Raw genomic sequence first — 27,816 nt, forward strand, 5'->3', positions numbered from 1 at the left:
TTTCCCTCTGTCTTTCCGTTCGACTTTTTTTCTCTTCCGTCCAGTGCTGTTTCCATTGCTCTATTTTGGTCCACGAGTGCGACAGTTTTTCGAGCTTATCTACGTGCCACTCATTTGTTCGAGCTCTTTGGAAACTTCACGGCTGCCCCGTAGCCACCAAGATCGCTACCGTTTTATTCGTCTAGCCTTGTTCTTTCAAACTCTCTCTCTCTCTCTATCTCTCTCTTTCTATTTCTCATTTCTTTCGACTGTTTTTCTCCTCTGTCGAGCGTGAGTGGTACATTTTTCGAGGCTCCCGCGCGAAAGAGCAAAATGTACGCGGTTTCGCTGTTGTCCGTGGGTATAATTTCAAGGAAATTCCATTCTTCTCGGGCGGAGAACGGGACAGATTCCGTTCGCGATATTTTTCCTTCGCGCGGAGAACACGGTGACGCGCGGACACGTTCCCCGCGGATTTAAAAACCCGATGAAAGATGAAAAGGGGTGGAGCCGGTGAAAAGTTGTCCGCGCTCTACGAGTTAAAACACTCGAAATATAATTACACCGCGAGAAAGTAACAAACGCTTTTTAACGAGTCCACGGTTAGCCGTTGGTGGGTGCTTGCTCGCGTTCCGACCGCTTTTGTTTCCTCCGCCCTCCCGGCATTGATTTTTCACCGCGAGATAATTAAGGGGCCGAAGGAAGAACAGTGCTCTCGCGCTTCAAAGACCGCGCCGACTCTGTTCGCTGGTGATACGCGAACCTTTTCGTAACAACCGCGACGCGTTTTGACGCGTTCTTCCCAAGTGCCGAGACAGCTGGCGAAACGACGTGAAACGAACGAAATCGCGGGATTAATTCAGGAGTTCGCGTCTCGTGAACCGCGAACGCCTCGCTGCGAGTGCCGTGACGCGTGGGTATTTCTTTAGCCTTTCCATCGGTTCCCTCCGCTGGAGGAAAGTAGAACAGCTTTCGAGGAGTCTCTACGAGGACTAGCAGTCGTCTTGGGTAGAAGAGGAGTGTAAAAGCGCCGCCACACGCTCCGAAATGTCGCCTGACGCCGCGCCGGAGCACTGAAACAGAATTTACGGAAAATCTTTGAGAAATTCAATCGTCGATCAGAGGTTCGCCGGCGTTCTTTCACGGTTCGTTTCTCGTTGATCAGGTTCGGGTAGGAGAATACGCGGGAAATTAATAAACTCGTCCGGGGACGCGAGTTTTCCGCGTGGACAGACCGCTCGTCTGAAGTGTACGGATGAAAAAAAGTTAAATGAATCTCCAGGGGAGCGAAGGTCGGTGGTTTTGGACCGGAGAGGGGGTATGGATCGGGACGGGTGTTGCCGGGTATTGTTTAAACGATCCGTTGGCTCGGAAAAATCCCTGACACCATAAAGCAACGAGCGGTAGAGGAAGCCCTTCGGGCCGGCAATGAAAACTTGAAAAGTTCGTGCTTTTTCATTTTCAGCAACGGCCCGGCATCGCTGAAAGCGCAGACGATGCTGATTTCCCAGCGGGTATCGTCCATCTATAAATCTATACCCCGAGGTTGTTTAGTCGGAGCACCGGCTCGGTTATACGCGATACGTGTGTGTACGCGGCGCACACGCCTACCCGGCAACTGCGCCACCGTGTATTTTTCATTCCTCTCGCCCTTCGACCGTTCTTTAACCCACCTCCACTGTCCTATCTCGCCCCCGCAACCCCACCCACCCTCCCACGGATCCACGAAAGGAAACTTTTATCCTAGGAAACTTTATTTCTTCCGCCGCGGCTCGATCGGGAGACCGAGGAAACAAAGATTATACCAGCCAAACGGCGACCCATCGATTCCCCAGGAATTTATTCCTCTCGGAACCGATGCGACCGATAAACGACTCGTAATCGTCCGACGGTTTTATCAATATTTCGCGTCGCCGGTTTTCAACTGTCTCTTCTAGCCGGGGAAAAGAAACGTATCCCTCCCTCGCATCGCGGAGTACGAACGCGCGACGACATTATGAGATTCGATCGGCTCGAGGACTTAGCGACGAGAGAAGAGGATGAAAAAGCATATTTCGCGATAGCGTTCGAAATGTCGGTCGAGGTTTTCCGAGGGTAACGAAGAGAGGAGATTTCAGCGGGGCGAGAATGGAGAGAAAAGTGCCGCGGGAAAGAACGAAGTAGCGGTGCCGCGAAAGTTCGACCGCGGGACCGAACTTTCGACGTTTCAGGCTCCTTTCGTCGACTCGACGAATTTACGCGGTCCGAATTTCGACGTTCACGGCTACCGCAGCCTTCTCCAGTTATTTATTTAAACGTCGTTATGGAACGTTCATCGGCCTTTTCTTCTCGCGTGCAATCGCACTTCCGGTTGCCTCGCGTTTTTAATGCCACGCCGGTGAAGCGCCGGTAAACTTGGACAGAAGGGACGGTAATATAAATTGGGTAATGTTTGCAGCCGTAATTTTTCAGAATTACTTCTGGCCGTATTCTGAGGTATTATTCGGACGATGGATGATCCTGAAACGCGAGGCAAGCAACGATTTTTTCGTCCCCGTTTGCCCCCGTCCTCCGTGGTACAATTAACTATCCGGCTAACGCGAGCGTATTAATGCTTGCGGAGAGAAATGATCCTCGGGAAATTGCGTTGCGCGGCGAGTCGCGTCGAATATCGCGTTAAAAAATGTTTAGGGTTGGAAATTTTTGGGGCGGAGGGATTTTACGCGCGTACGCGTCGAACGAACGGACTTCGTTCCGCCGCGTACGATTTACGGCTCGTCGAGGACCGAGAGAATAGGCAGCCGGTGGGGGGAAAAAAACGAGCCGAACCAATTTCGCTCGGTCGTAGGTAATATTTGCGAAATTAAATTAAACAGCCAAGCTGTTTCTCATCCGGCTTTGGACGGAGAGCTGGTCAAATATTTGTACAACCGGGTTTGCATAGTTGCGAGCGTAAAAAACTTAACCGCTGATTAAATCGCGCGTGGAAGGTAAAACCGGATTGAATCCTCCCGCTGGGAGCCAGATCGGCAGAAATAAACTAAACCTTAAGCGGCCGCGGGGAACATCGAAGCGGTGGAAACGTAGGAAGAAAAATTTGTACCGAGGTCCGAAAAGTCCTGGTTGCTCGTTTCTCATTTTTCTCCCTCGTCCCTTTCTCGCTTTCCTCCCTCTTCTTCTTCTTTTACAATTACACTAACGCTCTCATGTCATTCTAAGAATCGTTCAGAGCTTGAACTTTGGTTGGTAGCGTCAGCGATGGTAATTCGGAGCCGAAACAAATGCGAATGTCACCACGTAAAACTTCTCAATGCGTAAAACATTTCAAGCGTACGCGAACGAAAGCTACGTAGAAAGGGTACGGTTAGTTCCATCGGTTTCGATCCAACTGCGTGTATGCTCGCGTACACGGAGCAACCGTTTCGTTAAGCAATGATTCCGAATAGTAAACGCGGTTACGAGGCAAGCAAACGATATTCGTAACGGTTGTTATGCGCATCGTGGCAAGTTCTATTACAGAACAAATACGCGTTCAACAATTAATGCGTACGTGCACGATGTAAACGTTCGCGTTCTACTCTCCCCTATTTGTTCGACCGATTTCCCTTTCTCTGCGCAATGAAAATGTTTCCAATCGATATTATAAATCCCCCGTTCTCTTCTGTTGCTCGTTCGCCACGGAAAAGATCGTGGCAGCGAGATACATTCTTGAAACGAACCGTTTGCTCGGGATAGTGACTGACTCGAAGCGAGAGGAGCTGGAAAGGAGGCTGTTAATATTTTCGACATCGTAGATAACGCATCGGCTGGAGTTATTGTCGCGATCGAAAGCGGATGCCGCGATTCTCCCTGCACCATTATCCAGCTACCCGGACCGAATTGAATGCCAACCCTCCCGACGAGAATCAATGGGACACTTTAACAACAATTACCTGTCGTGGATATCGGTGTCGCTTGTTATTTGTTGCGACGTTGCGCTACGAAATCCGCATCAACGGATTTTATTTCCTGGCAACCACTGGTGATCGATTTCATTTATCGATCAAAACTCGAAGCAACCCTCTATCGATATCGTATCTAACGATTAACCAGATTGCGAGCATCCTTTATGATTCTCAAGTAGGACATTTTTCAGCGAGTATATAGGGAGAGTGGTTCAAGTGGTAAAAAACAGAGAGGACGAGCGAAAAGGAAGACCGACCGTCTGTGGTCCCGCTTGGTTTCCACCCTCGATTTACCCTCGTTTCTCTGCATTGCTCGATGCCATCACGTATCCTTCCATCGCCTCGATATCCTCGCGGACAGAGTAACAGTTAGCCAGGAAACATTTCGCCATCCCGTACAACGAGGCGTTAACGCGATATTCGTCAAAGGGGGTCGCGTTTAGCTCCTCGCAAGATTCTTAATCCTCTTAGAGTACGGGCGAACAGATCGTGAAACATGGAGATTACATGGTTACCCGGGTAGGTCGAAGAACACTATTTTCGGATAGCATCTTCCTCGAATCCCCTTTCGGTTCTCCGCGGCGAGCTTACGCGTGCACCGATGTGGGTGCTTCCAGGCAAATCCCGTCACCGCTACACCGGATAATCCAAAACAGTGGCCATATTACGTTCAGAATACGCTGTACCCAAATCCCTTCGATATTCTTTAAATCGCGTAATCGATTCGAGCGAAACCACGTACAGCGGATGTTGGAGAAAAAAAGTGGAATGAGAGAAATACGAGGATCAGAGCTGGGATGCAGCAGCGGATCGAGGTTAGAGGGTTACGAGGGGGGAAAAGAATTCTCCGGTAAGGGGATGGAACTGTAAGAACAGGGAGTGGTAGTGAAGAAAAAAAAGTAGTTAATTAAAGACACGCAACACGCTTCTTCGGGAGAGTATTTTCCCGCGAACTGTTTCCGGGGACTGGAAACGGGGACGATGAAAGCAGCTTTTGGTACCGCTACGAGTAGCCGTCTGCGAATGAAAAAGCGCGTTCGTTCAAGTACCGTCGAACGTTTATCGTAAACAACCGTGCACAAAAGAAATAAACGCGATTGTTCCGAAGCGAGCGTTTAACGAAATTTCATCGTGTCTGCTCGCTCGTATTCAAAGGATACACATCGCCCGACGACGGAGTGGAGGGTGGAAGGGGTTAGGGTTCTAGGGATGGGTCCCTGCGTAGTCACCTCCCCGTTGGTGGACCTGGGCCCTTGGTAACGTTTTCGATAGATTGCGCTCTCCAAAACGATATCAAGCTAAGGACTACGCGCGTAGATTTAATTCGTTTGCAATTCAGTCGAAATTTTCCAAGTCCTTTTCAGGACTTTGGAACTTTCAATTGGATTGAAAATTGTATAATTAGTTAAGTTATCACTGGTGTACATGTATGAATCTGTTTCTAATACTGTTTCGACTTTTATCCATCTGGATTAGCCATACGATATACTGTGCGACGCGCCATTCTCTTGGATCACCCGGAGGAAAGAAGAGTGAAGTTGTTACCATCAATCTTGCGGGTTCATTATTCACGGAGTTGGCGGCAGCCAGAAGTCGGAAGGGAAAAAAATGTTGGAAGACAGTCGAACGAAGCGGGGGAGGCGTCGAAGATTCCTCGTATCTCTGATACCGCTGAGGAATAATTACCGCGGCGGATGGACGAGCAATGGAGGGTGACGTCAACGGCGAACAACCCCTCGGTTCCGATTAACGTCCTCGCGTTTCGGTGATTTCGAACTACGTAGAAGACGCGCGAGGCGAGGGTGTCGGTGCGAGTTAGGGAACGCGACGTACTCGCCGACAAGTTTGAGTCGATCGAAAGCGAAGGCTATCGACGTTGGACGCTGATTCGAACGGTGATGAAAACGACGTATCGCGTGAGACGTTAGGAGAACCTTCGTGGAGGGAAGAGGAGGCAAGCGGAGGGGTCTCTGTTCGAAGGAGAACGCGGAACGGATGCTGTCTGTCTCTCGGTCGATCGATTCTTTCGAGTTAACGACCAGGGTGGAATCGTCTGTTTCGCATCGCGAACGGGCCGGAGGAATTCACGCTCGACGAGGTGAGAAGAACCGTCTGGCCGCGAAACGGAGCGAACAAACGAATGATGAAGAGGGAGAGCGAGAATACGTTTCCATGACTTTTGCCAAATGAGATTTATGCTTGACGCCGGCGAATGAAAGCCCCGGATAAAGGGGAACCGATTGAAAGAAAGTTGGGAACTGGCTGGTTGCCGAATGTTTGCCTGCCGGTGATCATCCGACGATTCTATGCCGTTTCAGAATCGGTTGGAATCGCGAAGACAACGGAGATAAAGAACGACAAACGGCGCAACGCGTCGTCTCGACGAATGTTAATTAACTCGATTCTTGGACGCGCGAGAAAGTTTGGAAAAGCTTGACGGTCTCGAGAATGGATTTGGCAGAGTGGAGAAACGTGGAGGAACGGCAGGAGTGAAGGTGGATCGCGAGCCGTCCTCAAAGGCAATTAATTCGAATGTCTAATGAGGCCGTAGGAAGTGGAACGTACGCCGGTATCCGCAACATGGTTAAGGCGTAACTGATACCAATTAAATCCTGAACGAGCACGAGGTTCGCCCGAGTGTGTACCTTATGTGCCTGGGAGGATCGGCTAGAGTGTATCCCGTGCTTGTAACACTAGACGGACGAGCCTCAAGCATATCCGCGACAAGTACAACAAGAACAACAACCTCGGCATCAACGTCAACAACGTCGGGCCGAAAGCTCGAACTGGTTCACTGGGAACATGCTCCGATCCGGGATTCGCTCGAAAAAGGCCTACCTCCGCCATTGATCCAGCTTTGGTACCGCGCGCGCCAAGTATTATATGTATATATTTTTGGCTTGCATCGAAATCGATGGCGAGAATAGAAAATGTCGAGTGTCGGGATAAAAGGTTGGTCGACGAGTAGAAGCGATAAGCCGGGTTCTATAATCCGGACGGCTTCCAGTCGAGGTCTTAATTATTCAGAGGAAGCTGCGAAGAAGGCAAGCGGCCTCTATCGAATCGCAATCGGAAAAGGAAACTCTATTCCGGGTGGCGGAGCGTCGACTAATACACCAGGGAATCCACTCCATTTCCACCTCCAATTATTTATGGAAAGCAGAAGGGAGGATTTAAGTGTCCCCAGTGTGCCTTGCCCATTATCATTTAAACTAGACTCTCTGAAAGGGTCTCCGGTTGTCCTCGCTCGAACAGCCCCGGTCTTCCACGAGCGTGTTACTCGAGCACAACCGGAGGTGGACTGGTAATAGCCAGTTTTTTTTCGAGGGGGCGCAACAAGAATTATTATCGTTATCTTCCTCTTTTTTCGCTTTTTTAATAATCCACCGTAAGAGACGAGCAACGGGAAGCAGACAAGGTTGTAGAATTTACAATCTAATCACGGTTTATAGCAGGGAGCGGAGAGGCGAGAGGAAGAAGAATCCTTTCGAATCAATATGCGCGACGAATCGGTACGATGGACTTCCCTCCGGTCTATTCGACAAAGTAGTAGGGACTGCGAGATGATCGTGAAAGCGACGCGGTGCCGGCTGATGGGCTTTTCAACGGATCCTCTCCTCGGCTCGACACTAGAAACGGAGATGTCGCGTTCGAGGGTCGACCGCCTAACCAGAATTCGATTCCTCGATCGAGACGCGGACGAGCGCGGACAGAATGCACAAGCGGAGATCTCTTCTCCGCTCTCTCCGTTCGTTGAGAGCGCGATCGCGACCTGCCCGCGCACGGGCCAACTCGAACTTCGTGTTCTCGACCGACGCCAGTTCTCTTTCCCCGTTTATTTTGCCTGCCGGAATTTTCAATGCCGCCTCGCGTTTCCCCGAATCGTTTCGTGCCGGTTCCTCGCAACAGATTCATCGGATAATAAAAAACGAAAAATACATTCCGCTCGATTCACGCGAGAAGCGAATCTCGAGGATGGAAAGGGGGATGCTTTGATCCGCTGGCTCTTCGGAAATTATTTATTTGACGAACTGCCAACGACGAATCACCGAATTGCGTAACGCGAATAAAAAAGAGCACAGCCAGCTAACTAACTACTCTTACGCTCCGGAAGTGAATACGACAAAAAGTAAATTGGTTTTTCTGTAAAACGTTTCCCCCTTTTACCTCAATTTTCCAGCCTGTTTCGCGAACGACGGGAACGAAATTTGGAAAACCCGTAGCGGCTCGCTCGCGAAATTTAATTCCATTATGGACCCGGCCACGAATCCTTCGATCGTTCCCGGCAAAGAATTATTAACCCGTACGATCGCGCGGGCGCAATGCGACCGATTTAATTACCGCACCTTTAAAGCTGGAAAATTGATTCGCGTTCATTGATCTTCTGGTAAAGAGTACCATCTGTGGCGCGTAATTGGAGCTCGGGCGTACCAAAAATGGTTGCCAGTTCAATTAGACGGTGGAGGTGTCTTTATTCCTTGGCTCAGACCGTTCAGCCGCGAAAGAGAGAGAGAGAGAGAAATTTTGGAAACGAGGACCTCTTTGGGAAATTTGCCGTGGTGCGAACGTTTTCAGCAGGAAGGGGGACGATCGACGCAATTTGGCACGCAGCTCGCACCGGTGTTTACACCTACGATGCAAAGATAAGCCCTGTTATTCCAATCGGCCGAAAATCCGCTGATACCACGATCAATGGCCCGGTCAATTGAATTAATTCCAGCAACAAGAAGGCTGCTAACGATTATTACAAACCTCCCTTCCGATTCCCATTTCCGTGTCATTTTATCCGACCGTTGGAGCTTGATTGGTTTCTCGATACCGACGCCTGATCGAAGGGCTCGCGCGCGTGCAAGGAATAAATAGCCGCTGGCGTGAATTACGCACCCTCCGGCACCGCGTAATTAACCGAAACACGCGAGGTTGGAAAAATCTGTGTCTTTTCATCGGTGAGGGGCACAGCTTCCATAAAAAAAAAGCGTGCCAACGAGTGCTTTCGTTCCTCGATTTAAAGCTGAGCGCTTAATATCCGCAGCTGTGAAATTAAATGTTGCCGGACGCGTCAATGGAGTTCGAGTTAAGGGAATGAACTTCCAGCGGAATATTTTGAACTCTTTGAGTCTGGTGAAACCGACTCAAACGCTCACGTACGAAACGATGCTTTCGCGAAGGAGCCGTTGCTGCGAAAGCACGAATAAAGATTGCTGAAGGTTTTCCCGTAATTTTAGCTAATTGAAGGAAACGGTCGTTGCTCGAGAACAGGTCTGCTTTCGCGTCTCGGATGAAATTACCGCGAGAAACGCGAGGCTGTTACGGTAGATGAGACAGCTCGCGGTTTCTTAGGCGTCATTCGTGGGAGACGCACGAAACTTTTTCTCGTGAACACGCCGTGTACGTTTCATCGATGAGTTAAGAGAAGAGAGTGTCAGCTGCGTTATTCTGCGCTGGCTGCTCGCGAAACTGCTCGACATCCACGGATTTTCGAGCGAGGTTTCTAAATTTTAGCGACGGTGCTTCGCTAAAATTTAGCATCGAGTCGCATTAAAATCGAATAAGGTCAGCGCGAAAGGTGTCGCCAGAGGCTGGCGAAACGACTTACCGACACGACTCCTCGACGTTTCCTTCCTGCGGGATAATAGTTTCGGCTCGCGTTCGTCGGTGGACGAGGGTCACGGAAAAATGGAGCCGCGGGAAGCGGAAGGAAGACAATGGAAGACGATCAAAAGTGTCCCTGGGAAGGTAAACGAAAATTACGAGGCCACCCGTGGCTGCTTACCACCCCTTATGGCGCGTGAGGATGGAACCGCACTTCACGGGAAACACCGGCAACGAGAAACCATACCCGCGGGATCAACTCTGATAAGGGATCGCGTTCGTACGCGTGAACCAAAGAAGCTATCGCGATAAAACGCCAATAGAATATCGCGCACGCTGGATACATATTGCATGAATTAAAGTACCCGCGGATCTCCCGATTTCACGTCCCTTTCCACGGATGTGCATACTCGCGTGCCTCGGAAATATCGAGACAAAACGATGGAATCTCTTTCGCGATGCCAAACAGATATCGTCGCCGTACCTTTCCTCTGGAGCATTCAGGAGTTTTAGATACCAACAGCTCGAACGATAAAACATCGTCCATGCTTTCGGTCTGACTGGCGTCGAAATAAGTTATTACTCGAGCAATTGTTCTTCAGTGGCTGTTAAAAACCACCGAACATTTTTCTTCGTTCTCGCGAAGCCTCTTCGGGAAACATCATTTTCGTAACCGCTCGAACTCGACATTAATTCAGGGAAATGGTTGTTGCGCGGTCCTTCTTCCTGGCGGGAAATCAAGCTATCTCGTCTCTTCCCTGCTCCCCGATCTTGCCACCCTATTGTTCCCGCGTTCTCTCTGTCAACTGTCAAAGGACCTACTGAATTATGTATGTCTGACGGGGAAAGTTTCACTTGCCGCCGAGGTTACCAGGACTTCCGTTCGAAGGGGATTGGTTTCGTTTCGGGACTATGGAAGAATGATAAAATAAGAGATGTTCGATGAACACTGTTTGTCCGACACAGAAGACGATAACGTCTCCTTAAGAAGACGATAGAACGTTCGTTATCAAATGCGTCTACGATGTCGAAGACAGAGAGACACGTAATGAATTCTTGAGATCGTAATGCCGACTTCGTTGCGTTGCCAGTCACTGTTTCGTATTTTCTAATTAATTCTTGAAAAGTTTGCCGAGCAACGATGCGGCGCGACATGAAAAATTCTGCGAATTTTTAACGGCAGGACGCGGGGTGGCTTAGTTTCTCGGGGACAAGGCAATCTATTTTCGCGGGAACTTGTTTAATAAAAAAGTTTGGCGGAGAGGTACGCCGCGCGGTCGTTCGACTGGAGAAGTCCACGGAGATTCGTCGCGTAATCGGTGGCATGAAATTAAAAAGTCGGGGATCACGTTCGTTTTTCGAAATTTACACCTAAAGGGAGAGAGCAAGGAGCGATGAAGTTTCTGGATGTGCATCGAGGACATCGCACGCCACTTGTTCTCTCTCTCTCTTTCTCTCTCTCGTTCTGATTCTCGGAAGGCGCCTTGTCACCGAGAACAATGCAATACTTCTCCTTTCAGGGCAGCTCCGTGGCTGTACAATCGTTGTCCGCGACACAATGCCCATTCAGCCGCATCGCTTTACCACCGTGAAGAGCCAGCGGTCGAGGAATGGCTGGGCATCGTTCGGCTATCGAACCGCTGATCGAAACGGATTCGGTAACAAAACTTTCCACCCGATGTTCGTCGGACGCTGAGTCTCCATTTTACACCGGTGAAAACCGTTTTTAATTCTCGACGGACGTCCAGTTCGAAGTTGTAACAGAAACGATTCCGGGACCATATGATTCCGGAACGCTCGCGATTTTTCGAGCCACGCTGGAATCCTTTTGAGCGTACGTAGATATTCGCCTGGTCGAGTCGCGCGCGTACTCTGTATATCCTCGACATTCCACCAGACAAGCACGATATCTTATTTTTGGCTGATCGAGACGACAGTTGAACTTTGACATTTTGTTAGACACGATTACTTAATAAATTAGTGGCTTGCGCGAAATAAAAAAGTAACATCGAAATGTTATACTTTTAATTCTGATTACTCGTTCATTCGACACCTTCGGCTCGAGACGATAAGATTTATAAGAACGAGAATAAAATTCAAGGAATCGGGACAGGTAGTATTAAGTAAGCTTTCCTTTTCCCTAGACGACGTCCTTCTTGCGGCGACCAGGTGGGGGTTTATCGCTGCGCGTCGAGGTGTGCCGTTTGAGAGGAACTTTTAAGGACAGCTCGGTCCGCGGTCTCTGCGGTCGCGGTTAACCAGAGTATAAGATATTCCGTGTTTCCCAAATTACCGTTTACCTTCTTTACAAGTTAGTTTCGGACAAGTTGGCAGTATTTCCAGATAAAACGGATACACAATGCGCGAGGGGAACCGCGGCTATTGTCCGAATTTTCTCTGATTACGCCGGTCTGGTTCGTAATTAAAGTTTACCGTGATTTCGATCCCCCGACGCGCTATCGAGCAAGCAAAATCTGTTCCTCGAACCGGGATTGGTGGTCAGCGCAACAAAAGTGGGCAAACTCGCGACAATTCCGCTGTGAAATCCCGGAGGACAACGGTAAATGCGAAATCCCTTTTACGGCTGCCAACCGAAGAAAGAGCCGGAAAATTCCAGCCGGTTCGCTGGGAAGTCGCTCGATGCTTTTTATCTTCTTCTCGCCGGCGCAGGGATCGGTAAAGTTCTTGGCCGAGGGATCATTTCCAGATATCCTTTCATCGATTCGTCAAATGCTTTCGTCGCCGCTTCCTCGAGAGACGTCGCGAGACGACAAAATTGTCGGCAGGAATAAATGGAGGAAATGAAAAGTGAACTGAAACGTAACACGGAGGTCCGATCGTTGGTTGTCCCGCGAGGGCGGTCGTTTCCTCGCCGCTTAAGAATTAAACCACAAAGAACGCGGTGGTTTCGCAGGACTTAAATTACCGCGCACGCGGGAGAACCGTGGCCGCCGTAAAGAAACGACGCCAGACACCATACCGCGCAGGTATATTTATTTATCTCTCGCGTGTACCGCGACACATTGTTCTCGCGAACAAACCCCGCTTCCTCCCTCTTTTTACGACGCGACTGGCAAGATCTCTTCCATCCTGCTGCTCTGTCCGCGAATCGAACGCGTCGCTCGAGGTTTAACCAGCTCGACGAGTGTCGTCAATGACACGGTAGGGCGGAGTAGAGTAATAGAAGCGGTAATAATCGAAGAGAGGGAGATGGCTCCTTAAGGAGCAGACGAAATTAACGATAAGGGAGATAGAGTATAAGCGGTAAGCCACGGGAACCGTGGAAAGGATAGGGAGGGTTGAGGAGGGCTGTAAGTGGTCTAAACTCCGAAACCGCCTCTATTAGCACTGGAGGGCAGCGGGCACCCGGGAACAAAGTCGGCCGCGAAGGAGTCGGTACCGTGGCGACCGCAACGACGATCGGGTCCGTCCCGTTCCGTTATTATCATAATACGAATTAACGCGGCGCGCGTACAATTTTGCATACGATTATGCGTATCGCGGGGGTATAACTCGTGTCTCGTAAAGCAAGAGGGAGCTCCGACATCGCGACCGTCTCCCACGTCCAGATCTGAAATTCAAGGCTCCCCCTCGGTTCTATTAAATATTCAGATGAATTCCGCCACGACTGCTTGAGAAATACATGCATATATAATAAAGGAGGAGGAAGAGGAAGAGGAGCCGTAAATACGGGTGCCGTGCGACGACGAGCAGGCGAATAAACGCGGTGTTTGCTCGTTCCCCGCGGGAATTGTTGTAACGAAGGGGTAAATTCGGTGGGTCGACTGCTGGCCGATAGCTAAATAGTTTCTCGCTGGCGAACAAGAGTCTCGGGGGCAGAGAAGGAAATGGCCGATAATTGACCGATCTACGCGGAAGGTTCGAGTACCCGTGACATTTCTCCGCGGGTGGGAACCGGCGGAACCCATTAAAGCGAACGGAGAGCGCGCCGGAACTAATGCGCCGCAAATTAGCCCGTCGCCGATACGGCAACTTCTCCACTGTTGTGTCCGGTGATTCGTTCTGATTAAATTCTAATTATGAATCAGTGACGTCGCCCGCCGCTATTTATCACCGTCTTCGCCGCGTTATTGTTTCCTCTGCTAGCTCCGCGCGTTTCCTCGGATCCCGCCGATCTAATTAGGACGTCTGCTTCCGCTAATTGCAAGAACCGTATCTCTCGCGTTCGGTCCCCGGGCGGCACGGTTCATCGCGCAAGAAACGCATAAACGAGCCTGGTGGTCTGGTGCTCGCGTAAAAACTTTCGAACGTGTAAAAATCGACGGGTGGGTGGGAAACGTCGAGCGCATACTCGGTCGCGTCGATTTATCTTGCTCTCGGGACAAAGGACGATGACGATGGTTGAGAATTTTTTCTCGAAACAAATTATTCCGACGGCGGGGAACTCGCTTTAGCACCGGGGGCCAGGTTACGTCGGTTAGCTGCTTATTGGTTTCATAAATTCGATAATGCGCCCGGGTCTGCCGGCGACAGGTTCTGTGTACGCGGCTTAATGGAATCTTAAAGTTTAAGAGGATTTTCCGCGGGTCGTCGCGGCGTCAACCGTATCTGAGCCAGACAAGCGAATAGTCGACTGATATACGAGCGAGCGTTTCTGCGGAAGAGCCTTGAAAGGAGGAGGAGGAAGGAAGGAACGCCGATGGGCGGCGAGGCCCGCGGATACCAACCGGGAAGAGGAATCGCGCATTTATTTTCGCGGCACGCCAGAGAAAGGGTAAATCTTTCCAGGATCCTGAATAGAACTCGCGGAACAGAAACAGAGGCGGAGCGAGGGGAGATCGGTAGCTTCCCGGGGAAATATATATGCCCGCCAGATATAGGCTGGATTCTGTTAAATCTACTGGAATTAAACGTTGAAGGGCACTTAAGGAGAGGGGAACAGGACGGCCGTCACGGACTCGAGCCACGATTTATTTCAACCTTCCCTTCCCTGACTTTCCCACGATCCTCGAAATACCGATATAATGATTTATACCATTTTTGTTCCAACCCTTTTCAGATGCCTGCCCGTTCGTAATTGTCGATTGTTCGTTTTTTTCGATTGTAAATTTGCTTTTGTATCGGATCCGCGTCGACGTGTAACGAAAACTGTTCGCTCTATAAATCGCTAATCTTTACGATAACTCGCGCAATTCCGACAAAAGTAACTGCCACGTGTAACACGCACGCGTCTACTCGAGGTAGTTCGAGGAAAGTAGAAAGTTCCCGAAGTAAGTTCCAACGAGAGTTTCGAGGACTCCTTATGCACGCGCTTAATTACGGTCAGCTTTGACACAATGAGGTTGATTAGGGCACGGCGTGTCTGGCGTTTTAGACAAATCGCTAACTAGATTTCAGCTTACGCGTACGCGCGTCCGCAACTCGAGGCAGTCCCGCGGGTCAGCTTCGTTTGCACGTTTATTTCAACTCTCGGAAAATATACTGTTTGCATGCAAACAGAGCAACGCTCGCGCACGCCTTGACAGCGGCCACGATCCTGACGAGTCCGCGCTATCGAACCCTGCGTCGTTCGAAAACTTTTCACCTCCACCAGGACTACTCAGCCGGGGGAATACAATGCAAATTTCCTTCATTTTAAATGGCGACTCTTCGTTCTACGCCCTGCTTGGTAAAAATACCGATATTCCGTGCGATAAAAAAAAAAGAGACAAAACAAGCTGCATTTCAACGCGTATTTACTTTGGAATAAAGTTACGCGGCAGAAACGAATTGTTGTAGCTGCGCGATCCGAAGAAACGAGGTGTACGAAGACGATCGATTTTCATTTAGAAAACAATTCGTTCCCCTCTTCGTCTTTTGTTCCTCGACCTCGTTTTGCTTATACGAACTCCTCTCTCGTGGTTTCCGATATTCAGATAAGAACGAAAAAAATGAAAGAACGAACTCTGAACATGGAATTTGAAATATAACCGGTCTGGAAGAAATCTTCCGGTTTAGATAGACTTTGCGAATCAAATTTCCAATCCTATACTTTTTTCTGTAGGACACCGATTCGCGTATACTCTCGAATTTTAAAACGTGCATCGACGATCTCGAAGATTTTGCTTTCGCGTAAGCGAGCAACGTTAATTTCGCCTCTCGTTACTCGCTTGTTCTTTGACCTCGGTTTTTTCCCCGAAGGAGCTGCCGTATCGAGTGGTTCGTTCGCGCAAAACCATGTCATGCATAATTTACAAAGTTATCGGGAGCGTCGTCGGAAGAATATCTCGGAGCGGAATCGTGGTCGAGCGGAGAGGCAAGTTTTCGAGGAAAGTCCGCTTCGCGTAGCTCGCGCCATCGGGCTGTAGAGAGCCTCGATCCCGTTCTTAGACCCGGCACACGAATTTAATTGTTCGCACAGCTCGTTTTAGCAGCCCAACACACCGTTATCCCACCCATATTATTACGGTACTCGACAGTCTGTGAAAGGGAGGTATCACGTAGTTGGAGACGCGAGACAAATTAGTCTGATCGATGAACCGTTTAACCGGTTTCTAGACGGGAGCGTTCCGGAAAGAGACATCTCTGCAAAGTTTAATTAAACTCGCGTCTATCTTGGGCCGTGAAAATTTGATTTAACGGAAAAACGGGGCGTTCAGCCAGCTGTCTGCACGTACGGCAAAACTGCCCACGATTAATGATACTCCCTGCACGCAGGGGATACCAAGCCAACGTGTACGCGGAGTAAAGGGGAGAAAAATGAACTAATAACTTTATTAACGAAACGCGAGCCAAAAATTGTCAGCCAGCCAGTAATTGAACGGATGACGATTTAAGCAAAGCATTATTTATGCACGCGAGGGTACGCGTCGTACGATCTATGGGAACCTAACCCACGCTGCGTTGCGCGCCTCGAGCGACTAAGTGATATAGATCGTTCTTTGGTCAGACCGGACTCTAGTCGACCAAGAACGAGCAACGTACCAGCCGTGCATACTAATTCGATCGCATCGATAGCGAACGACGATCGTGGGCAAAGTAAACGGTAGATAAGATCGAGGCTGTCGATCTTTCGTTGGCTCTTCCGGTAACCACCGCCGCCGTTTTATGCTCCGGTCATAAATCTTTCGCCAAGGAGCATCGTAGCCGGCGAAAGGTCATCGTTTAAGATTATTGCGATTTTAATGGACGGCCATAAACCCGCGGGCAATTCGAGGAGATACAGGCTGCCACGGATGCGTTACGAACAGACATTCGCGTGATGAAATCCCATGGGAATTGAAATGTTTCGCGACTCCGCGAATTCCTGTCACCCTTCGCGACGCTCCAAGACTATTCGAGCGGGCGTTAACTGGAAACGTTCCGATCTCGATTGGACCAGGCTTCGATCGAAGCAGTCGGTCAAGTTTTACGATAGTTTCGCGCAGGATACTCGCGCAATTTCCGCTCTCAGACGCGAGACGAAAGTAAGAAACGGCCATTAAAGGTGTTAAGTGCTTTGTAACAGGATTAAAATGTACGCTTCCTCCACCCCTGGCGGTGACCGTCGTCCGGTGAACTGGGCGCAGCGGAAATGCTCCGTGATCGTCTCCTTCGCCTGGTCGAACGTACCAGCGAATGGATGAGCTTCCTGGGCTGTTAAGTGCTCTTTAACTCGATTTAAATTTGTGGTATTCGCGACGATCGCCCCTCCGCTCATCCTGCCTCTCGGTGTCGTTCACGTTTTACCGATTTTCCTACCAACGCGAGCGTTTAATTAACGCTGCGCAAGCTGCGCGTCTCTTACGCGAAAGTAATCGAGCCTGTGCCTGTGTGCAACCTGTCGATCGACGGCAGACGCGTTGCGATCGTTGTTACCCGAGCTGAGTTTGTTTATTCGAAAATATTGTGTAACGCTGCTAGGAAGGGCGTTGGTTGCTAGAGGCGTACACGATTAAGGCCAAAGGCCTTTGGTTTCTTCCAATTACGAAGGATGCGCGCGTTTCTTTGGACCGTCTAGAGCACGATGCGCGCTAATCGGTGGAAGCATTAACGCTCCGACAAAAGGGTAGCCTGATGTTGGAACACAGAAGGCTGGCTAGAAAGATCTCGAAAGGTCGAAAGCGAGTTTGTACATCGTTGTCGGTGAACGAAGTCTTTCGAGAACCTACCGCGGGATGAAACAATGGTACCGCGTATCGTTCGCTGCTGATAAGATCGCGGGAGAAAAGAGCTCGTTCAACAAACAAGAACGGAAAGTTTCTGGCCAGCCACGCGATTCCTCGATGCGTTAATACTTGGTCGTTGGTTCGTGAGCAACAATTTCGTCTCGCGACCAAGAAACTACAGGAAAAACTGTGTCGTTCGATGGTAACAGAGATTTTAGGGGAAAGAGTTAACTCGTGGCGCAGGCAAAGCAGTTCCTAATCTAAGTGGAGGACGCGACGGAATAGAAATTTGCCGATCTCCATAATGCTTCTCGCGTGTCACCAACAAACTCGCTCGGTTCGCCAACTGTTGCTGAACATTCTGGTCTAATTCGGTAGTTGGCCTAATTCCGCGCGGCGAACGAGACGCATCACTCGTTCGATCCATGAATAATAACGATAGCGGGATAGCCTTACTCGTCGCGAACTTGTAAAAGTTCCGCGCTACCACGTCGACGTCCATTTTCTTGTCTTCGCGTGTCCCTCGGAGGAATCGTTCCGCGGAAGCCGCGTAAGCGGCCGCGAGCGCTAATTTAGCATAGATTTAAATTGTAAAACATCGAGATGGCTGCTGGGCCTGCATTTATAATGGGACGTCCGAACTTTCGGATAACCGATGGATCTCAGGTGTTTCCCGCGTCCCTTTTCCCGGTGGTTGCAGAGGAGAGCACGGCGCGAGGCCGTGAATAAACGCCGTATCCGCGGATACTTCCAAGAGGGGATATATCAGCTGATGTCAAATAGCTGCGATATTAAAGGTAAAACGGGATGAAAGCGCGAGAGGATTACGCGTATTATGTACGGTGTCAGAGATAAATGACAACGAATGTTCGCCGCGTGTTGAAAATTTTAATGGATCCACGTGTGTACGGGAGGCTGTAGATCGCGCGGATATTTAAGATGCGAGATCTAATGAGAAACGATACGACGGATAAAATGAAAAATCTCGACGGAATTAGGCGAGCGGGAGTTAATTAAAGTCTGGCTGGGAATTTCAATGATAAATTCGTGTTTTCCGGATCGTATGCCCGAAAGAGGATATAAATTTTGATTTAAGAGACCGTACTGGGGGCTGCCTTTAATAACGGTCGAGTCGTGGCTGCAACTTTTGTAATTACTCGAACCGGACCGACTCTTCTTGGCCTTCCTTACGCAGAGAACGAACTTTTCGAATCTCTTCATCATTCGTTCCGTCGATCCAACTTTTTCTTCTGTACGCGCTTAATGTATTCCCGATGATTCGAATGAGTTCTCACTGAGAAACGTACGATTTCATTGGCGATGTTCAACTCGGGAAGGAGGATGAAAACGGTGTACGAGTGAAATTCGGCGAGATTAGATAGAAATTCGCGTTAAGCGCGTCACGGTTTTGTCCTTATTTATAATGTACTCCGGGAATATAAATGGGGAGTGACGCGTACGTTACGCGCTTCATCCCTAAAAAGATTACCCGGAGAAGCTCGCGTGACGGCGTCAGTTTCCTTTTAAATTCGCTTTCAGGGGAAACGTGAAATATGGAAGACGTCGGGCAGGATTTTCAACGCGCGAGAATTGTCTACGTGTGTAGACGGGAGGGGGCCGGTGACGAGTCTCGAAAGTCAAATGCAACAACCCCCTTTATAAATGGAAATGCGTAGGATCGTGCTCGTAAAAGCCGTCGTAAACCGTGCGATGATAGTTTCTCGGGATCGAACGCGGTGCGGTGGTAGCGGAATAAAGTTCGTCGAAAGGATTACGAGTTGGTCCAGCGTCGAGGAAGAAGAGAGTCATCGATCGAGATAAAAGAGGATCGCGTGCCTAATTAACGCGAGATTTTCAATAGCCGGAGAGTCGCGCGGAGGGATGGTTATATCGGCAGGGTGGAAAGGCGATGGAGGTCGAGAGCGTGCATAACGCGAGGGTGGCGGTCGTTTGGTAGGCTCGGGCGTCATGCGAAATTGCAATGAACGGGGCTGGTGAACGCGCGTCGCATTACCGCGATGGGGATCGAGGCGAAAACGGAAATGCGTTTATTGACGCGCCGGCAGCCCACTCGAGGAAAATGATTGTTCGACGGTGGAGGGGGACAATGATAATTCCGCTTGGCCACCGGTGACTGGCAGCGAATAAAACGAAAGCTTGACAGAATCGCCTCCAATCTGCCTTCCCGGCTGGCCGTTATGCTCGTGTCGATCGAGTGGAAATTAATGGCAACGACGATAATTGCCACGATAAACGTACCGGGCCGCGCAATAAAATTCTCGTTACGACTCGCCGACGACTATTCTACGCCAGGAGAAAAGAGCATTCCGTTTACAACGAAATTTTACGGCCGATCGATTCCGATCGACGTACAACAACGAACCCCGCCGCTTTCCGTTTCGTCTCGAGTCTTAAGCGTGGAAACACCACCGCAATTAGCAGCTTGTTTGGCAACCGGCGCTCGTCTAAATAAAATATATCGCACACACATCGTCGGAGCCGGGAACGATTCGACGCAAAGGGAAACCCGGCTTTCCGCGGCAAGTTTTTGCATTACGGTCACGTAACGACACGCAATTATTAACGAGACCCGTTCGAACGCGTGTAATAATCCAGGGATCGATCGACGCCGCGAATTTGTTATTTTATTAATGCTTATTTATTCCGGCCAGTGGGGAATATTAATTACCACCTCGAATATCTCTGTCGCGCGTCGCATTATTATTCAAATTTCCCTGACGTACGTTAAACGCGCGCGAGAAGAAAAAACGATTCACCGGGAAATCGACCACCATCGGACAGTAGATACTGGGTACGAAACGAGACTAACGCGAACATTTGCCGATAAAAACAGGCCAGACCCGGTAGCGAGTAATGCGCCTTCGAATGGGAATAGCGTTCCGCGGTTCGCTCGTTCCCTCGTTATACAACGTACACGCTTGTAAATTACGCACGCGGTTTATGCGTTGCGGAGGAGCCCACATCCTCCCAGGGCACTTGTCTCGCCCCGCTGAGTAACGCGTTTACGCGACACCGAGTGCCGTTTCTAACAACTCCGCGGCAGCCAAACCGCGAATCCTCCAAATATACTCGTTCGATTCGTATCAACGATTCTCCTCTCGAGAACAACGAAGAATCGCCTTTGAACCGACGGCCAAAGGATTAGCCAGAAATTCCGGGGATTCGTCTTGAAAGTTCGATCGGCGTGGGGACCGGCAGCAGTCCCGCATTTCTCCCCTTTGGCCGTTTAACCGAATTCCCATAAGCTTTGTGTTTACACGGGAATGTTTAACGAAGGTCGGGTTCGCTTCAAAGCACGTCGCACCGTTATCACCCGCGGCTGTCTCCGACCTGTCCTCGCCCTCTGCAAACCTGAATTTCTCATCCGGCAAACAGCAAGGCGAGCATGAGTTTTCTTTTTTTTTTTTTCTACCGCCCGTCGATCGTCGATAAGCGTCGAAGACGATTTTCGCGCGACGAGCAACGACTCGCGAATTTTTTCGCGATCCGTGGACCCGTCCGCGTTCCTCGTCGCAGCCGCAGTCAACCGTGCGAAGAAGTTTTCCCACGAGCCTCTCAGCTCGCGCGTCGAGATCGATAAGTGCCAACCGATGTAGGTGCATCTGACGTATGCAACCAAGTGTAACGCGAGACCCGTTTCTCGACTCTGCTTCTTTCCTCGTATTTTTTTTTTTTTTTTTTTCCTTCCCTTCCCGATCCTTTCTCTCGAATCCCGTCGATTTTGCCTGCTCGATATTTCTCCCAGCATTTTTCTAACTACCCTTTATTCGCTCTCCGAGCTATTACGAAACTGGATCGAGCAGAGGAGAGGCGGACGCGTGATAAATCCGCGACGCGTCCGGTCTCGTTCCGATGAGGATTGTCTTGCGTAGAAAAGATTCAAGAAGAGAGCAAGCGCGAAAGTACATCCGCGAGACACTTCGCGGAGATGCGCGTATTGTGCTCGCGGTATATATGTAGACGGAGGTACGTCTATTCCCGTCCGACTCTGACCCAATTCCTTTTTCCGGTCGCTTCTTTCGTCCAGCCGTTCACGTCAGAATGTTAAGCGTCTCGGTGAAACGCGGCCCGAACGCAGCCCAAACGCAGCCGTTGGTCGTCCACCGAAATTTCGTGTTGACCTTTCGCTTCTCTCTCGGTTTGATCGAGCGTCGTATCGGTTTTCGAGCGACACAACGAGAGGAATTTCAGCCCGGATGAATTCTGATATCAGCCGCGACCGACCGAGATGGTTCGGTCGTAACGATTCGTGGAAGTTCCGCGACGCACGACGAATTCATTAGGGAAAGTGGCGCGCACCGATTAATTAATTAAGCAAACCCATTCGCATTGACCCGTGCGCGCCTGGACGCCGCAACGTTGCGTTAATCAATATTTTAATGCAGCTACGAGGAAACAGTCGCCGCAAATATGCATCCGTTTTAATGCATCGCCAGCCGAAGAGAATTATGTCGTAACCGAAGCCGATTTGCGTTATAAATTTCTGGTTGATTGCCGCGCACCAGTTCCGCCGTTCCTCGACCGCGCTCCCTCTCTTTCTCTTTCCCCGCCGCTAGAAATTGCACGCTAATGCTCTCGTAAAACGACAAAACGGCTACGCCGATCGTGTTCGCGTTCCGCGGAGAGAAAGAGACCGTCGATCGACAATTTCATGCGTCTAAATTATTCTCCGTTCACCAGACAGAGAGCGTAAAGTAGCGAATTCCCGCATAAATCGTCCCGTTTACCGGAACGGACGCGCGTTACCGGTTCGCCGTTCATTTTTATCGACACTTTATTACTGAGGCGAGGAAAGTCACGCGAGCGTCAGAGGAACGGCCATCATCTTTCGAAAATTCCAAGGGAACGAATACTTCTCGATGGTACATAGAGTCACGCATTTTTTTCCCCCTCGCGTTTCCACTAGACGCGCCTCGTTCGAATAACTTGTTCAAATACTTTCTGTTCCGCGCTGTAGAGAAGATCGCGTGACAGGAACACGAGTATCGGTGAGTTCTCTCGCGGCGAAGTCAACCAGCCGGCGCTAAGAGAACTCGTTTCGAAATTGTTCTTCGCGTAAATCGATCCGCTTGGACTAGACGACTCCTCGACGGTTAACGCTTTCCGAAGTTTCAAGAATTTTATTTATAGGCGCGCGATCGTTTATTAAACGCGTCGACGGCACGGAAATCCCCGCTCGGACGGTTTCATCGTTTTTATTCTCCATTTAAAAATACAAAATTTATTATAAAACCAAAGCAGTGGAAATAAATAATTCGTCGACGTTTCGGTTTGATTGCTCGGATGCGATCGATGTCTGCAAATAGCCGATCAATCCGGTGGAATCGCCAGCTGATACAGAGTAAATACATATATCCGACGATCGATCGTTGAATAAATGAAAATTTAAAGGCATAATAAATAAACTTTCGTAGTTGGCACGCTTCCCTTCAGCGAACTTAAGTCCCCATCGGTATCCCAGCCGGGTCATCGTCGTCTCTCAGAGGCTCTCGTTTCACTCACCCGTCCAGAACGTAAGAAAGGTAATAATCTTTACGTAATAAGCTTCGCGACCGATCCCTTCCCTACAATTATCCTCGAGATGCCATCATCGTCGTCGCGGTGAACGTCTCGTTGACAGTCGATCCATCGCAGCTGTTCTCCGTCCCCTCGAAAGGGAGAAAAAGAGGTGGACGGTGGAACTGGTTCCTCGAGAGGTCGCTTTGTCCGGCAAAGGTTGACTTCCGCGAACGGATATTGTTTGCGGCGGTTCGTGAAACTCGCTGAGACGGGTTTAGGAGGACCGGATGTACGAGGAACGCGGCACGGCCCTGGGCCACCCTCTGAAACGGCTCCTCCGTTCGATCGAATCGAGCGACGACCAATCCGCGAGCTCGAGGCACGACGATAAGATGGAAGTTTAGATTAAACCGTGAATATTTAAAGGCAAACAAGAGAACTGGAGAACGGCTGGTGCGTGTGTATACGCAGAGGGCCTCGCGCGGGCTCGGCCAAGCCGAAAGCCGAACCAAGACAACTGTTACGTTCAGGTTGACGCGAGCACGGATTAGGCAGGTTTGTTTTACGGATTAACCGGCTCGCGTTTGCACGTACGGAACGTACGTATGGCTGCGCGAAACGCTTGGCGGAGCAGCTGAATTACAACACGTGTAGCCGAAACGAAAGCACCGATTAGCGCCAACGTCGATCAGATTTAAAAGGGCGACAATTATCTTATTTTCCCCTGTTTGTATCCTCCTATCCGGAATTAGATTTAACCCAGCGCGTGCGAGCCGCGACGAGCACGTACGCGGTTGCACGCGCGCCTGCATTATTGCGCACTCGTGCGTGTTATTGCGCTTTGTTATCAGATACGGAAACGTCACGCCTGACATTTCAATTTCATGCGACAGAAAATGGCTCGCGACCGCGTTTACCGGTTACAACCCTCGACGGATCGGACCGGGTGACGGGCTTTTCATTACCGTCCTCCACTTCCGTTGATAATCGACGTTGCACGCAAGATGAGAGAATGAAAGGACCATTTCTTCCAAACCTCCACTACACCATTCAAAGTGGTTTCCGTGGTGTAGTGGCTATCACATCCGCCTAACACGCGGAAGGTCCCCGGTTCGATCCCGGGCGGAAACATTTTTTTTTCTCCTCGCCAACAAATTGTTTCTTAATTAATCGCGCTCGTTATATCGTCAGTGGCTATCTCGAGCGACACAGATTCGCTGTTCCGTAATTCTCGCATTTATCTTTTTTTTTTTATTCTCCCTTCAGCAGACAATTTGCGTTGGATAACGAGCGAGGAGAATCTCGTAAGCGGGGCGTATTATATAGCCGATTAAGTGTAAACTAGCGATCGCGGTGCGCGAAATGCGTCGCATGCATTATGCAGCAGCCCCCTGTAACGATCGCGTGCACCGCGGACCCGTGCTGGAGGATAGAAAGCCATCGGATCCGATGAGAAACTTTGATCCAGCTTCCCCGAGAACGGTGTCGGATCGCGGCCGCTACAGCTCGATCGGTCCAGGGGATACGTATGGCGTTCGTTCCGTTTCGCGATCGTTTGTTCTACTTTTGGATTCGAGATAGCGGACAAAGTTCGCGGGCGCTGATAAACCGACGATAGTCGAGAAGAGAACAGCGGAAGATTCGGAGGACACGAGAGTAAAGCGAGAAAGTTGGAGATCGAGGGAGAAACGAACGAACGAACTGAACCAGAGACGTAGCGGTTCGCTGTCGAACAGAGAGAGTTCTCGTGCTTCGAGCTTCTAATACACCTGCTGGGAACAGAAGAGAGTTGTCCGGTCCTAGCCGCGTCTCTCGCCTTCAGTGACTTCTTCTATTTTATTTCGCGATACCGTCGCGAGTTTTACGATCGCCTCTGCCTGGCTCTTCCCTCTCAGCTGGACGCGTCTTTCTTATTCTCTTCGGTAGCGAGGTACCATTTTTCTCGCTTATAGAACGAGAGACGAACCGGTTGTTGTTATACAACTCCGTTCAGGCTCTCTCGACCCTCGCTGCGCTTCTCTTCTTATTCTCTGATCGCGCTTTCGCGAAGCGGGATTGCGACGCGGCACATTTCGATATCGCCCGGTTCGCGCTCCGTTCGTTCCGCTAATTACCCAGCTTTTAATGCCCTGTTGCTCCGATTATCGCGTGTCCTACCGATCGTGCTCCCCTTTATCGCCAATTTCCCCGTTGCTCCCGAAATGGGACGAGAACGCGTAGCTGCCCACGAAAAGATTCCACGCTGAAAGGTGTCGAGCGAAACGCGACGTTTTTCCAATTTCTCCTCCGCTACTTGCGATTACGGTCTCTCGTTTCTCCTACCGACGAACCCTCTGAATCGCATCAGGTTAGTCCGAAACAAAGAGCAAACAGCAATTTATATTAGCTCGAATTGTACCCAGGGTACCCAGTGGATCATAAATTCTCGCTTTATTCAAAGGATCAAAGGATCTCCTCCGGTCGAGAGCACTTTTCGACCGTAGTCTAAATTGGAGAACGCACGAGTGCTGTGTATAGTCCTAATAACGAATCTCGTATTTTTAATGGTTTCTTCTTAAAGAAGACGATTCTTCTTAAAGAAGTAGAACACGGACCAATCCACTGGTCCAGTAAACGAATGTAATTGGCTCCGGTTACGGAATGGCATCGAGCGGCAAGCAAACTAGGCAGGGCCCGTAAACGGCTCGGTTGTAAACGATTACGGGGACAGGGATGGCAGAAGAGCGTAACGGTTCGGCGAAGAAGGAGAAAGGAAAGCAAATGAAATTAAGTGCGAATAACCGAGGACGCAAATAGTTACTTTTGAATTTAAATTAACTCGTCGTCTTCTCTGGAGAGTTCGTCGAGGTCGTCCTCGAGCGTGTTTGTCTTCCGGCTCGTCAAGGGGAGCCAAAAGCGTCGAGAACTCGCCGGGAGACCTTCCTTTTTCTGCTTTTCGAGCACGTTACGCGTTTCCACCGCGGGTACCGTCATCGGGGCTCGAGCAGTTTTCGCGCGCCCCGGGCCTGGTGCGCATCGCGTCACCGAATCAAATGCAAATCTCCGGCGTCTTCTTTAATTGCCTCTTAACCCTCCCCTCTTTCCTCGTCCCGATATTTCCAAGTGGACTCTGCTCGTCGCGATTCATTTTCACGCCCGCGATCCAATGAAACTTACCAGAGAGTAAGGAGGAGGAGGCGGTTGTTGAAAGATGCGTCGAAACGCGAGCGAACGGATGCATTTTCGAATGAAATATACCGCTGCCAAGCGGGTCGATACTAGCCGCTTTCAGCGTATCTAAATAGAAACTGTATTTCTCGCTGCACTCGCGTGGATATCGCGGCCTGAGAAAAAAATCACCGCCGTTCTATCGGCAAAGGGAAACGGTTTCGAGTTAAGAAACTCTTTCGAGGCCTCCTCCCAATCGTCCGTGCAAAGAGAATCGCGTAACATATTTTCTAAAGTAGCAACGCGAGAGAGAAAAATGGTTCGGCGGTTCGTTTGACGGGCCTTTGCGTCGCGTCGGAACGTGACGCTGATCGATCGCTGCCCGAGCATCGCTTATCGAGCCTCGAAACGCGATATGGGCCACGGGGGTAGAAGAACCACGAGGGGGACCAGGAAGATAATTTCGCGAGTAGCCATCGCCTATTTATCCACGCGTTTTGTACCCGATTAGGTCAAGACGCGTAGACGGGGCGGCGAAATCCCGCGCTATCGCAATTTCCGCTCCGCTGGACGTCGCTGTTCGTTCTTTTTGGCGCGGTAGGCCGGGGAAAGATATAATGCCGTGAAACGACGCTCTACTCGTTAAAAGAAGACCACTCTTTTTTCCATTCTCGCCTGTCGGGGGCGAGGGACAGAAATCCGGGACACACGAGACCTCTCGATTCGGCGTTGATAACGTTGATAATCCTCGGGAACCACGATAATTTGCGCCGGTTCAATCGAGATTTCCCACTCGCGTGTTCGGTTGAATTCGCAGGTTGGAATAGTAAAAGCAGATTTCGCGCATTACCGTTCGGAATATATCTGAATACGAGATGGCTCGGAAGGGCGGCGTTGGCCTAAGGGCGGCGGGGGTGGTTGAAATGGGAAAGAAGCTAGGCAGAGAGAGCCGGAAACCACCGCTGGAGAAAGTACCGTAAAGCGTACTTAACACGCCGTTATCGTATTATGTTTCGAAAGTGGTACCGCGAATGCTAAAGGTGGCTGGAAACAGGGGGGGATGCACCCTGGAAAGGTTGGCGGCCGAGATAACGTTGCGCCGTGAATAACAGCAGGAGGAGGGGAGGGGAATCGATCGATAAAAAGATTCTACCACGGTTCTTTCTCTCGTTCGCAATACGCGACGCGCAGCCAAGTCCGCCGCAGAAATGAAAGTTTCCAACGGGGCCCGTTCTCGTCGAAGGAAACGCGACGGCGAACGGATCGAAAGTATTTCCAGCGCAAAAAATTTCGCCCACCCCCCCTGACACGTATTTGTCGGGAAACGAGACGAGAAAAAGAGCGGAGACCGTGGTCAGGCGAGCTGCGAAATTTGAGCCAGAGGACAGTTTCCACCCTCGTTCGAGCGGGAAGTGAGGGAAAAAAAGGAACGCGCGAGACGTGGAGAGGGTGGTAGAGGCGTTCGAGTATTTCAGGAGCACTTTTTGAATCGCAATCACCGTCTCGTCTATCAACGTCAAGCGGGTCATATCGGGTAGCTGAGATAAATGTGACTTTCTCCGGGAGCC

The 27,816-nt window shown here is 50.1% G+C and overlaps 1 protein-coding gene and 1 non-coding gene across 2 annotated transcripts in view; one reads left to right on the forward strand and one right to left on the reverse strand.

Annotated features, from left to right (window-relative positions):
• Window positions 1–935: 935 nt before the first annotated feature.
• Window positions 936–27,816, reverse strand: part of LOC143426137 (uncharacterized) — a 42,553-nt gene continuing 15,672 nt past the window's right edge. The window contains exon 3 of the mRNA XM_076899339.1: window positions 936–1,052. Coding sequence (XP_076755454.1) covers window positions 972–1,052 — 81 coding nt within the window. The 3' untranslated portion in view covers window positions 936–971. The remainder of the gene's footprint in view (window positions 1,053–27,816) is intronic.
• Window positions 24,160–24,232, forward strand: Trnav-aac (transfer RNA valine (anticodon AAC)). Its single transcript has one exon. It is a non-coding gene; the product is annotated as a tRNA-Val (tRNA).

This window comes from Xylocopa sonorina, chromosome 8 (genome assembly GCF_050948175.1).
Source record: "Xylocopa sonorina isolate GNS202 chromosome 8, iyXylSono1_principal, whole genome shotgun sequence".
Classification (NCBI taxonomy): Eukaryota; Metazoa; Arthropoda; class Insecta; order Hymenoptera; family Apidae; genus Xylocopa; species Xylocopa sonorina.